We start from the raw sequence: 14598 nt of genomic DNA, 5'->3' as shown, positions 1-14598 counted from the left end.
TCAAACCAACCTTTTGGTTAGCAGCAGAGCACTTAACTACTGCACCACCAGGGCTCCTTATTGTCGGCTTTCCAGGTATTTGTTATCAACTGTCCCTTATTTCTTTAACAGCTGCTGCCATTACCACAGCTGCTGCTACTACCCGGGTCCCAGGATTTTCCAGTTTTCTCCATCGCCCTTCAGATCCTTAGAGGGGATATCATTCCACACTTCCAGCAAGTTGATTAAGGCTAGATCCTACTTTTTTCATATCCTAATTGAGCCACTCAGTGACCGGAATTAGTATTCAAACCATCTCTGCCCTTAAATCGCCCTTACTGTTCTTTCCTCACCCCCATCTTTAGCTCTAAGGTACTCAGAAGCTCAGTCCTTGATTTATACCTGATTTATCTCAGCTCCATCCCAATGGAGCTACTGAAAACCAGAAATCTTTAGAGGTGAGACTCTATAATCTACATTTTTAACAGAAACCTCAATTCTGTATATTAACATTTAAGAATCACTGTACTGGTCAGAACTCTATTATCCTCACTATGGAAGAAATGTGTTATTCTGACTAATTCCATAATCTAGACCAAAAAAGAATGGCATTTGGCTATCTCAGACACGCTATACAGTTTACACGCAGGAGGCCTGAAGCAAGCTGGTATATCATAGCAGTATGAGGCGGAAGCCTCTGGAGTAAGAGCTTTATAGTTAAAAAGCATGGTCTTAAAGCGTAGTTGGAAAGAGACCAGTGTATAAATCCTGACTCATATACTTTCCATCCTGTCTGTGCTTTAGTTTTTTCATTTTAAAAATAGATAATAATACCATTTCATAGCGTCGTTATGAGAGTTTTTCGGGATTTGTTCAACAGATACTTTTTGAGCACTTACTACGTGTCATACACTGTTCTACTTGTTGGGAATATGCCAGTGAACAAAACAGAAACAGTTTCTGCCCTCAAGTATACATTCTAGTGGAAATATGTACAAAAAGAGCTTAGTCTCTGTTGTGTAGGAAACACTCGAATGGTTATTATTAACAAATATTTAAAAATAAGGACTGTATTTGTTTTGCTTTACCACTTTCAGGATACAAAAGAAATATAAGATATAATATTTGTCCCCTTGGAGCTTAAGCCTAGGCGGTCGATGAGACACATATTTGTTCAGTCTATAAATATTAACTCAGTGCTGTAATGAGCCAGGCACTCTGAGGTACAAAAATGAATCTCTACCTTTAAATTTCAATTTAGTTGGGAATATATGAGAAATGCACAATTCCAATATAAAATGAAATGTTTATTTTTAAGAGAAGTAATAATGTGCTATGAATAGTGTCACTACCTTCGTATGCTGAGTATATGAACGTAAGATGGGCATACTTCTGACAGGTGGCAATGGGGTAAATGGCTAATCTGGGGAGGGGGTAAGGAAAAGCCCTACCCGCTGAGTGAGCTAAGCATTATGTGAATTTAGCAGGGTTAGCCTCTCTGTACGCTTGTTTTATGGTTCCCATTTCTCACTGTGGCCCTGATTCTAGAGCTGAGGCAGTATTGACAATGAGAACTATTGATGTATGGACAAAGAACAGTTTAGGGGAAGGGAGCGTAAAGTAAAGAAAAAGCATAAATAAAGTCATAAGAAAATGTGGCTGGTTTCTGGGAACACTAAGTTTCTTGCTGAAGTATAGCATAAGTATAAGGAAGACAAAGCTAGAAATGAAGGGGCATGGGCATAGAGGGCTAAGGTAATTGGACTGAATTTAGTAGGAATAGTGCATCATTGAAGGCTTTTGAGCAAGGAAGTCATATGATCAGCTCTGTGTTTAGAATAAAACATTTGAAGAAAAGTAGCATATACAGTAGATACCATATACTGACATATCATACGTGTTAATTAGTATTTGTGGGATGAATGAATATGTGAGCCCTCCTGATTCCCTGGAGAATAAATTGCAATTAAAAAAAAGCTTAGCAAAAGAGTGGCTTTGCTATGCAAAACTGTATTTCATTTAAGCAGGGCTTTCACATAAGTAAACAAGGAGAAAGGTAGATTGGCTGATGAAAACATGACATAAATTTGTAACCTGTTGCCTGACTACACCTAAAGAGTGTTAACTTAGGGTTCTATTATCACTTGAAAGCAGGTTCCTAAAAACTTGTCACAGGACTCTATGAGAGAGTAAGAGAGGAAAATTCAGTTTTCGTTCCACAAATATTTCCTGATTGCCTGTCACATCACCAGCACAATGTTCTAGGGATTCCAATATGAGCAAGTAGCTGACAGGCTACTAAGCGAGAGGCATGTGTACATACCTACAGTAGTGCTTTAAGTAGTATTGTAGAAGTGAGCCCAGATATGAAAGATTTTGAGTATAAATTTGTAAAATTATATCATCTTGTATGGAACTCTGCCTGTGCTTTAGGGGGGCAAATTTCTAGAAGTTTAGAAGTGTTGAACCCACTTGAGAAGGTACAGTTTTACAGTGAACTTTAAAAGCAGAATTTTTTTATGTCCTAAGAAAGTATTTTTTGTTTAAAATAATTTGTCTATGTTAAGGCATATTTGAAGTCCATAAAAAAGCAAAATGAATGAAAAATACCACCTTCCTAGAAAAAAAAAATGCATCACTATTATCATGCTTGTGTATCGTCCTCTAGACTTTTTTCCCTAAGATAGTATTTGTAGGCCTTGGAAAAGAATACAGCTGAGACCCAAGTGAACACAAAGCTAGCGTTAGATCTTTTATTTAGAAAAATTGACCAAGCCTAGATTAAAGCAGAATACCAATCTGTATTTGAATATGTTCACAAAGTGTCCCTTCTGCTTCATGTGTAGCATGTAAACTCAGGGGATTCATCTCACTGTTCCCATTCTTCACAGGTGCCCCTGACCCCACAGCTGGGGCCAGCATTGATGATGAGAACTGTTGGCATTTGGATGAAGAGCAGGTGAAAGAACAAGTGAAGCTCTTTCTTTCCCAGGGTGGTTACTATGGCTCTGGAAAGCAACTCAACTCAATGTTTGCCAAGGTAAGACATGAAGAGGTGTTTTTTTCTTTCTTAAGTAAGCTAGGCTTACCACACTTCTGGCTTCATGCACTGTAACCATCTCACTTGACCTAACTGTTCTGAATGCTGGAAGCCTAGTGGGAGGACTGATCAGATCAGACCTGAGCAGGTTGCATCTAGCAATCCCTACTACCTCACCCTGGTAGTCCTGTTCCTTCTGCTCTACTCTCTAAATAAGCTAGCATGGCTTTGGTTGGGGGTGTTAGTAAGGAAGCTACCTTCTCTTTGCTTTGACCCTAAATCTGCCAGATGAGACCTTGCAGCCTAGAGTCTCAACAGTGTCCCTGAAGGGAATGAATATTTTGGAACTGGGTGCTCTCACAGCAGGCTTTCTTGATAGCTGCAGAGAACTCGCTTACAGAGCAAGAGGACTTCTTTCTGACTTTTTGGATATATTGTGCTCAGATATTTTGTCTTCTCCTCCCCCTCCTCCCCTTCCTTCTCTGTGTACTTGTTCATGATGTGCAGTCACCAACTCTTTGCCCGTTCTTACATGTCAGGTTCGAGAGATGCTGCGGATGAGAGATTCCAATGGAGCCAGGATGTTGACACTTATAACTGAGCAGTTTATGGCTGACCCACGTCTCACACTCTGGAGGCAGCAAGGAACAAGCATGACAGACAAGTGCAGGCAACTCTGGGATGAGCTAGGTAAGTCCCCGTCACTCAGAGACATGCTGCAGCTTACCAGCTTGTCCTCTGGCAACAATATTAATGGACATTTGCCATCAGTTATTGCATGGATCTCACTAAGTGGACTTTTCAACGGCACTGGGTTTGGTTTTGGTTTTGGTAGTGGAAGATTTAGAAAGACCACCCAGAGTAGTTCTGAGCTCATTTGTATTTTTTCCACATGCTTTGCTATTGATAGCATTTGTATTGTTTCTGTATGCTTTGCTATTGATAGCATTCTGTTTCTGATATTACCACATAGAAGCCTTTGCTAAGACCCCTTCCCTTGGCTTCTGTTGCATGGCACTAGACTAACTCTCCAAATGCTTACTATCCTCACTTTTATCACATTCCCTGGGCCTGCTTTTCTGTATCACGCCTAGCCAGATCTCTTAGACATAGGGCAGTTTCTAAATATGCTTGGCCTCATGCTCTTTATCTGTACTCCCTTGAGAACTTTTTTTTTTTTAAACTATCCTAGCTTCAGAGCTTACCTCTATAGTGACAACTTTGAAATCTCAACTTCAACCTCTTTCCATTGATCTGAGCTCCAGTCTCATATTAGCAGCTGCTCACTGAACATTTCCATTTAAACATCCCCTGATTACCCCAAGCTTGAGAAATCCAAAAACAAACTCAGACCTTCCCCTACAAAAAAGTTCCTCTGATTCTGGGTGGCACTGGCATCACCATTCCTTACTCTACCAAACTTATTGTCAAGGACTGAATTTTTTTTTTTTTTTTTCATTCCCTACATCCAGTCACCAGCTTCATTTGATTCCTCGACCTTCAGAATGCAATTTAGTATATATTCCCACTTTTATTCCCTATCACCACTGGCCTGGTTGAGGGGCTTCGCACTTATAGATCAGAACTGTGCATTCCTAAATGGCCTCTCTATTCTAGATTTCCCTTCTCAGGAAAGACCTCGTTGATCATTTCTCTGTATGATTCCCCTGCTCCAAAGCCAGTTCTGCAATGCTAATATTCAACTCCTTTCCCTGTTTTTAGAACCTTTCATATCCTGAACTCACCATGGCCCTGTTTTGGGGATATACTAGAAAAGTTCTAACATGACAGCCTCCTGCTTACTTCTCCTACTCCAAAAAGCAACAATAAACTTTAGCTGGATGGAATTGATCCTCCTCTGGATCTTAGGCAGCTCCTTATGTCTTGTGCTCCTTTTGCTTTACTGTTTATACAAAATAGCACAAGAAAAAACTAGTTTGGGATTTTAGTGAGTTCTCCTGGACTGAGCCCCTGAAGCATATGTTTTATAGGTTTAGGACTGAAAGCCTTGGGAATGAGGATTAGTGATTTGGGGGACTATACTTGGTTACCCTGGGGCTGGTAAACCTGGGTTTTTGGTTTGTGTACTGAGGCTTTTTGACATCATCTGAGACATTAATGGCTTTGGAGCGCTTATTAATAATGAATAGCTACATAATTGAGTGTTATGTGCCAGTCTCTGTGTTAAAGATTGTACTCACATTGCTTCATTTAATTCTTGTAACAACCCTACGAGGTAACTGTGTGGCCATTGTAAAGTAACAAACAGCTCTGGTTACTTCTGGATAAAGAATTATAGAAAACTGTCTTTGCAGTGACACAATCATGCCTGAAGTACAGGAATGTTGTACGGTTAGTCTGTGGTGACTGGTCCAACCAGTTGTGACCAGAATTACAGGGTTACATGACAAAAGTATGGCAACGTGGTACAGGGAACTGCTTCTAGACTGTTCTCCACGGACATATTTTTAGATAAGAAAACTGAGTTCAGAAAAGTTAAATATTTTGTTCAAGGTCACTGCTAGCAAGTGGTGGCTCTAACACTGGAGCCCCAGTCTGCTTGACTCCAAATCAAACATCCCTCTGCAACATCTCCCTCAATTCTATCTTGTTATGCACTTTCTTTTTCAAAGTACATGTTTCTCAAAAGCTTGAAATTAGCCTTCTTTAGAGTCACTTTCATTTGAGGCCTGAACCTCATAGAATAATTTCTGTGCCAATCACAGGACTGTGCTGTGGACTTGGACTTGGCCTTTGGAGCAAATGTAGGTGAGATGAAGTAAGCAGAGCTGATTCCCAGTGCTTTTAAAGCTCTTGTCATATACTTGAGTTCATTATGGCAACTCTTGCTTTTGACCTTTTCATATCGAAGAAATTGCCATATCAGCCTTTCAAGAAACCTTTAGCATTCTGCTAAGACATTGGTTCTCAAACTTTAGTGTGTCTCAGAATCACCTGAAGCACTTGTTTAAACAGACCACTGGGCCTCATCCCCAGAACGTCTGATTCAGTAAGTTTGGAGTGGGGCCTGAAAATTTGCATTTCTAACAAATTCCCAGCTGATGCTGATGCTGCTGATCCAGAGACCACACTCTGAGAACCACTGCATTAAGGGAAGCCTTACTGGGTCAGACAGTAGAATACAGTGCATTCATGTTTCCATAAATACTCCATGGGCTCCTTACTAGTCACAAGGCCTGCTCACCTGAGGAGAGGTTGGGCAGGGTTTGTAGGAGCTTAGAGAAGTAGACTCACTACTTTCAGTTCCTGAGACAGACAAAATAGAAGCAATCAGACATAAAGTTCCTTATCTCACCACCACCTACGAATCTATTAACTTATCCGTGTAGATACCCGTATGCTTTGCTTTCTGTTCTGTTACAACCCAAAAAGTGTCGCAGCTCCTGTAAAAGGCTAGTGCTTACATATTAGCTGAGTCGTATCCCATCTTGTTGTCTCAGGAACTTTGCTTCTGTAATTATCTCCTTTTTTTAGCATCACTAATTTCTCACTCTCTTTTTTACTGGATCTTCCCATCAGCATAAGCTCTGATATCTTCAATCTTAAAAAGTATCTCAGGAACATCTAGCTCAATTGGCATAACGTAGTTTATAAAGAAAATGTTCCACATTCTACTTAGGTGACTAGCATCTGGGATCTTAAAAGCCAATGAGCAGCCATCTAAGATATTCCACTGGTCCCACCCTGTCTCGAGCAAGGGAGAATGAAGAAAACCAAAGACACAAGGAAAAGATTAGTCCAAAGGACTAATGGACCACAACTACCACAGCCTCCACCAGACTGAGTCCAGCACAACTACTTGGTGCCTGACTACCACCACTGACTCCTGTGACAGGGATCAACAGTAGAGGGTCCTGGAGAGAGGTGGAGAAAAATGTAGAACAAAATTCTAACTCACAAAAAAAGACTAGACTTACTGGTCTGACAGAGACTGGAGAAACCCCAAGAATATGGCCCCTGGACACCCTTTTAACTCAGTACTGAAGTCACCCCTGAGGTTCACCTTTCAGCCAAAGATTAGAAAGGCCCATAAAACGAAACGGGATCAAATGGGCACACCAACCCAGGGGCAAGGGCAAGAAGGCAGGAGGGGATAGGAAAGCTGGTAACAGGGGACCCAAGATTGAGAGGGGGAGAGTGTTGACATGTTGTGGAGTTGGCAACCAGTGTCATAAAACAATATGTGTATTAATTGTTTAATGAGAAACTAATTTGCTCTTATAAACTTTCATCTAAGGTACAATTTTTAAGAAGTTCCTTGGACCCTCCCATGCCCCTCCAACTATTACCCCATTTTTCATCTCCCTTCAAAGCAACACTTCTTGAAAAAGTTGCCTGAAGTCACTCTTTCCATTTGCTCACCTCCATTCCCTTTTGAGGATCCCTGGTGGCATAGTGGTTAAGAGTTTGACTGCTAACCAAAACGTCAGCAGTTCCAATCCACCAGCCACTCCTTGGAAACCCTATGGGGGCAGCTCTTCTCTGTCCTATAGAGTGACTATGAGTCAGAATCGACTCAATGGCAACAGGTTTGGTGTTTTTGGGGGAGGGGGGAGGGAGGATTCCCTTTTGAGCCTACTCCAGTTGAGCTTCCATTGCTCATTGCTATCACTCAACAGAAATAACTGTTACCAAAATCAGCAGTGACTTCAGTGTTGCCAGATACAATGATCACTTCTCAGTTCTCATCTAACTTAACCTCTTAGCAATTTTCAATAATGTTGACCATACCTTTCTTGAAACTTATTCTTCTCTTGATTTCCATAACCCCATACCCTTCTGACTTTCTTCCTAAATTTCTGGCTACTTTCTCCAGTTTTCTTTTCAGGCTTCTCACTGAGTACCCTGCAGCACCCTCCTCCTGTCTAGATCCTCTACCTAAAATGATTATATTTAGTCTCGTGACTTTAAATATCATCCAGATGCAAATGAGTCACAAACTTATTAACCTAACCAACCCTGACCTTTCCCCTGAGCTCCAGTCTAAGTGTCCAACTGCCTGCCACTTCTAAGAAACATCTCAAACTTAACTTGACCATCACAGAGCTCTTAATTTTCCTACCAAATCCTGATTTTCCCTTTATTGTCTCCATCTCAGGACACAGTATTAACATGTATCTAGTGCTCGAGAAGAAAACCTGAGTCATCCTTGGTTCCCCATTTTCTTCCTTCTACATCTGATCTAAGACCTGTTGACCCTCAGAGTTGGAGAACTGAATGAGACAATGTATATAAAGTGTTTAATATAATGCCTAGCCCATAAAAAGAAATAAATGATAGCTATTATTAAAAGGAGCCCTGGTGGTACAATGGTTAAAGTGATGAACTGCTAACCAAAAGGTTAGAGGTTCAGAACCACCAGCAGCTCTGGAGGAGAAGGATGTGGCATTCCGCTTCCATAAAGATTTACAGCCTTGGAAACCCTATGGGGTTGCTGTAAATTGGAATCAACTCAATGGCAGTGGGTTTAGTTTTTTTTTTTTTAATTCTTATCTTTGAGGCCCTGAGTGGTGCAAAAGGTTAATGTGCGCGACTGCTAACCAAAAGTTAGCAGGTAGAGGCTAGCGTCCACCCAGAGGTGCCTCAGAAGAAAGACCTGGCAGTCTACTTCTGAAAAATCAGCCATCGAAAACCCTATGGAGCACAGTTCTAATTTGACACATATGGGGTCACCGTAAGTCAGAATCAACTTGACAGCAACTGGTTATTATTATTTTTATATTTAGTAAATGATAATTATTTAAAATGTTAATTTCCATAGTAGCTACCTGTGGTTAGAATTTTTTTTTAAGTTGTGGGAAAATATGCTTTTGGATACTGGTCAGATAGTACCATGAGTGCTATTATACATGCAGGCAACTGCAGGGTTGTTTTGGCTCTTCCTTAAAGATGTGACAGTCTCTGAGTATTTTTTAAACAATTCCATGTAGACCTAATTAATAAGCCATAAAATTCATTTTTAACTTGCAGACAAAAATGTACTCACTTTCTAGGGTCTCCCTTCTTGATATCTAAATGCCTAGGAAATAGAAGCTCCTAGATGGCTAAACTTAGCACCCTTTACCTCTTAAGCCTCTCTCAACTTGTCCAATCTGTTTTCCATTTCTCTTATCCTATTAATTGTGCCATCCCTGAGGTCACCAGGGTCCTTCTAGTTGCCGTTTTAATGGTCTCTTTATATATATATATATATATATATATATATATATATATATATATATATATATATATACAGCACTTTAGGTGGACGTTTACAGAGCAAATTAGTTATTCATTTAACAATTTATACATAAATTGTTTTGTGACATTGGTTGCAATCCCTGCACTGTGTCAACACTCTCCCCTTCTCTATCCTGGGTTCCCTGCTTCCATCTCTGCCATTATCCTGTTCTTTCCTGCCTTCTCAGCTTTGCTTTTGGGCAGGTGTTGCCCGTGTGGTCTCATTTACATGCTAGAACTAAGAAGCACATTCTTCACATGTGTTTTTGTTTGTTTTATGCTGTTGTTAGGTGCCTAGTCAGTTCCGACTCATAGTGATCCTATGTACAACAGATCAAGACACTGCCCAGTCCTGCGCCATCCTCACAATTGTTATGCTTAAGCCCATTGTTGCAGCCACTGTGTCAGTCCATCTTGTTGAGGGTCTTCCTCTTTTTCACTGACCCTCTACTTTACCAAGCATGATGTCCTTCTCCAGGAACTGATCCTCCTGATAACGTGTCCAAAGTACGTGACATGAAGTCTCACCGTCCTTGCTTCTGAGGGGCACTCTGGCTGTACTTCTTCCAAGACAGATTTGTTCATTCTTCTGGCAGTCCATGGTGTATTCAGTATTCTTCACCAACACCGTAATTCAGAGCCATCAGTTCTTCTTTTTTGGTTTATAGACCTGTGTAATCTTTGGCTGAAGGTTGAGCTTCAGGTTAATGGCTTCTTTTTGCTCTTTATTCTACTTGTGAAGATTAAACATGAAAATCTTTTACTTCATTACAGATGAAAAGAACTTCTTAAACTGTAAAATGAATGTTTGTGACTAATGTTGACCTTCTGCTACATTAGACATTGCTAATTGGCTGTGTGACATCAAATTCTCTTGGTTCTTCCACCTCTCTGATCTTTTGTTTGTTCTTCCTCCTCCTCTGCCCACAACTTAAATGTTGGTGTTCCTCAGAAGCCTATCTTTAACTTTCCTCTCTCATCCTAAATGATGATGTCATTCTTATCTTTTTTGTTTGTTGGTGGATGGGATTCTATCCCTCCCTACACTAATTTCAGAAGAATGAGCACAGGGAAAGAATTACAATATGGAAAAAAAAAATTGTACCATGAGGTTTATGCAGGCCTTTAGGATTCTCAAATAAACTATAGCAGAGAAAATAACTCCTTTATGACCTGAATATTTGTGCATCTTCCTTACTGCCACACTGGTGCAAATTTTTTAAACCTCTTGCAACTACATATTAAAGATTTTCTGCCGCCTAGTGTTCATAAAGGACACTGCAGTGGGTCGGAAATTAGCAGTCCTGTGATATGCCCTGGTGATACACCAAGTTCAGCCATGGTATACACCATGACGCTGCCACAACTCGGATTAGAACTGAAGTTGCTGCAGCCACAACGCAGAGTACTAGTCACCGTACGATCACGGTGTGCCACAAGCTCCTAATACAAGCTCTTTCTTGTTGTTGTTGTTAGGTGCCGTCGAGTCAGCTCCAACTCATAGCGACCCTATGCACAACAGAACAAAACACTGCCCGGTCCTGTGCCATCCTTAACAATCGTTATGCTTGAGCCCATTGTTGCAGCCACTATGTCAGTCTACCTCATTGAGGGTCTTCCTCTTTTCTACTGACCCTGTACTTTGCCAAGCATGATGTCCTTCTCCAGAGACTGACCCCTCCTGACAGGATGTCCAAAGTATGTAAGACGCAGTCTCACCATCCTTGCTTCTAAGGAGCATCCTGGTTGTACTTCATCCAAGACAGATTTGTTCGTTCTTCTGGCAGTCCATGGTATATTCAATATTCTTCGCAAACAGCACAATTCAAAGGCATCAATTTACTTCGGTCTTCCTTATTCATTGTCTAGCTTTCACATGCATATGATGCAATTGAAAATAACAAGGCTTGGGTCAGGTGCGCCTTAGTCTTCAAGGTGACATCTTTGCTCTTCAACACTTTAAAGAGGTCCTTTGCAGCAGATTTACCCAATGCAATGCATCTGTTGACTTCTTGACTGCTGCTTCCGTGGCTGTTGATTGTGGATCCAAGTAAAACGAAATCCTTGGTAACTTCAATCGTTTCTGCGTTTATCATGATGTTGCTCATTGGTCCAGTTGTGAGGATTTTTGTCTTCTTTATGTTGAGGTGCAATCCATACCGAAGGCTGTGGTCTTTGATCTTCATTAGTAAGTGCTTCAAGTCCTCTTCACTTTCAGCAAGCAAGGTTATGTCATCTGCATAATGCAGGTTGTTAATGAGTCTTCCTCCAATCCTGATGCCCATTCTTCTTCATATAGTCCAGCTTCTTGGATTATTTGCTGAGCATACAGATTGAATAGGTATGGTGAAAGAATACAACCCTGGCGCACACCTTTCTTGACTTTAAACCAATCAGTATCCCCTTATTCTGTCCCAACAACTGCCTCTTGATCTATGTAATGGTTCCTCATGAGCACAATTAAGTGTTCTGGAATTCCCATTCTTCGCAATGTTATCCATAGTTTGTTATGATCCACACATTCGAATGCCTTTGCATAGTCAATAAAATACAGGTAAACGTCCTTCTGGTATTTTCTGCTTTCAGCCAGGATCCATCTGACATCAGCAATGATATCCCTGGTTCCACGTCCTCTTCTGAAACTGGCCTGAATTTCTGGCAGTTCCCTGTCGATATACTGCTGCAGCCGTTTTTGAATGATCTTCAGCAAAATTTTGCTTGTGTGTAATATTAACGATATTGTTCTATAATTTCCACATTCAGTTGGATCACCTTTCTTGGGAATAGGCATAAATATGGAACTCTTCCAGTCAGTTGGCCAGGAAACTGTCTTCCGTACTTCTTGGCATAGATGAGTGAGCACCTCCAGCGCTGCATCCGTTTGTTGAAACACCTCAATTGATATTCCATCAATTCCTGGAGCCTTGTTTTTCGCCAGTGCCTTCAGAGCAGCTTGGACTTCTTCCTTCAGTACCATCGGTTCCTGATCATATGCTACCTCTTGAAATGGTTGAACATCGACTAATTCTTTTTGGTATAATGACTCCGCGTATTCCTTCCATCTTCTTTTGATGCTTCCTGTGTCATTTAATATTTTCCCCCATTGAATCCTTCTCTATTGCAACTCGAGGCTTGAATTTTTTCTTCAGTTCTTTCAGCTTGAGAAACACTGATCGTGTTCTTCCCTTTTGGTTTTCCATTTCCAGCTCTTTGCACATGTCATTATAATACTTTGTCTTCTCGAGGCACCCTTTGAAATCTTCTGTCCAGTTGTTTTACTTCATCAATTCTTCCTTTTGCTTTAGCTACTGGATGTCCGAGAGCAAGTTGCACAGTCTCCTCCGATATCCATCTTGGTCCTTTCTTTCTTTCCTGTCTTTTCAGTGACCTCCTGCTTTCTTCATGTATGATGTCCTTGATGTCATTCCACAACTCGTCCAGTCTTTGGTCACCAGTGTTCAATGTGTCAGATCTGTTCTTCAGATGGTCTCTAAATTCAGGTGGGATATACTCAAGGTCATATTTTGGCTCTTGTGGACTTGCTCTGATTTTCTTCAGTTTCAGCTTGAACTTGCATATGAGCAAGTGATGGTCTGTTCCACAGTCAGCCCCCGGCCTTATTCTGACGGACGATATTGAGCTTTTCCATCGTCTCTTTCCACAGATGTAGTCTATTTGATTTCTGTGTGCTCCATCTGGCGAGGTCCATGTGTATAGTCACCATTTATGTTGGTGAAAGAAGGTATTTGCAAAGAAGAAGTTGTTGGTCTTGCAAAATTCTATCATTTGATCTCCAGCATTGTTTCTATCACCAAGGCCATATTTTCCAACTACTGATCCTTCTTTGTTTCCAACTTTCACAGTAAAATCACCAGTAATTATCAATACATCTTGATTGCATGTTCGATCAATTTCAGACTGCAGCAGCTGATAAAAATCTTCTCTTTCTTCATCTTTGGCCCTAGTGGTTGGTGCGTAAATTTGAATAACAGTCGTATTAACTGGTCTTCCTTGTAGGCATATGGATATTATCCTATCACTGACAGCATTGTACATCAGGATAGACCTTGAAATGTTCTTTTTGACGATGAATGCAACACCATTCCTCTTCAAGTTGTCATTCCCAGCATAGTAGACTATATGATTGTCTGATTCAAAATGGCCAATTCCAGTCCATTTCAGTTCACTAATGCCTAGGATATTGATGTTTATGTGTTCCATTTCATTTTTGACAATTTCTACTTTTCCTAGATTCATACTTCATACATTCCAGGTTCTGATTATTAACGGATGTTTGCGGCCGTTTCTTCTCATTTGAGTTGTGCCACATCAGCAAATGAAGGTCCCGAAAGCTTTACTCCATCCACATCATTAAGGTCGACTCTACTTTGAGGAGGCAGCTCTTCCCCAGTCATCTTTTGAGTGCCTTCCAACCTGGAGGGCTCATCTTCCAGCACTATATCAGACAGTGTTCCACTGCTATTCATAAGGTTTTCACTGGCTAATACTTTTCAGAAGTACTGAGGGTCCTTCTTCCTCGTCTGTCTTAGTCTGGAAGCTCAGCTGAAACCTGTCCTCCATGTGTGACCCTGCTGGTATCTGAATACTGGTGGCATACGTTCCAGCATCACAGCAACACACAAGCCCCCACAGTATGACAAACTGACAGCAGTTAATATGCCTGACTGTCACACAGGAGACTGGGGTTAATTTCTCCAACAGGGAGATTGTTATTGGAAACCCTTGTGGTACAGTGGTTAAGAGCTTGGCTGCTAACCACAAGATTGGCACCTTGAATCCACCAGCCTTGGAAACCCTTGGAAGCCCTATGGGGCAGTTCTACTCTGTTCTATAGGATCACTATGAGTCATAATTGGCTCAACAGCAGTGGGTTTGGCTGTTTTTGTTTAAGGAGCCCTGGTAGTGCAGTGGTTAAGCACTCGACTGCTAACCAAAAGGTCAGCAGTTTGAACCCAACAACCGCTCTGCAGGAGAAAGATGTGACAGTCTGCTTCCATAAAGATCACAGCCTTGGAAACCCTATGGGGCAGTTCTACTTGTCCTATAACGTTGCTGTGAATTGGAATTGACTCAACAGCAACGGGTTTGGTTTTTGTTATGGGGCACAGTTCTACTCTGACCTATGTGGGGTCACCACAAGTTGGATTTGTTTTGGTAGGACTGAAACCCAACATCCTAGATTACAAAAAATTGCTACCAGAAGAAAAAACATCCAATAGAGTAAATGTCTATAAGGATTAAAATGACCCCTGAGGGCATACTTGCTTATGTCATTTCCCCTGTTTGGGTATGTACCCTTCCCTCTGCCTCTCTGCCCA

General features: G+C 41.1%; 1 protein-coding gene across 2 annotated transcripts in view; it reads left to right on the top strand.

The window, feature by feature from the left end:
* The window catches only part of ZSWIM5 (zinc finger SWIM-type containing 5), a 198470-nt gene that overhangs the window by 147217 nt on the left and 36655 nt on the right, over positions 1–14598 (top strand). For both annotated transcript variants that reach the window (XM_003415562.4, XM_064281885.1), the window contains exons 3-4: positions 2871–3019; positions 3559–3709. In XM_003415562.4, coding sequence (XP_003415610.2) covers positions 2871–3019; positions 3559–3709 — 300 coding nt within the window. The remainder of the gene's footprint in view (positions 1–2870; positions 3020–3558; positions 3710–14598) is intronic.

Source organism: Loxodonta africana, chromosome 3 (genome assembly GCF_030014295.1).
Source record: "Loxodonta africana isolate mLoxAfr1 chromosome 3, mLoxAfr1.hap2, whole genome shotgun sequence".
Lineage (NCBI taxonomy): Eukaryota > Metazoa > Chordata > Mammalia > Proboscidea > Elephantidae > Loxodonta > Loxodonta africana.
Note: the sequence above shows the minus strand (reverse complement) of the source record. Positions and strands in the feature narration are given on the sequence as shown.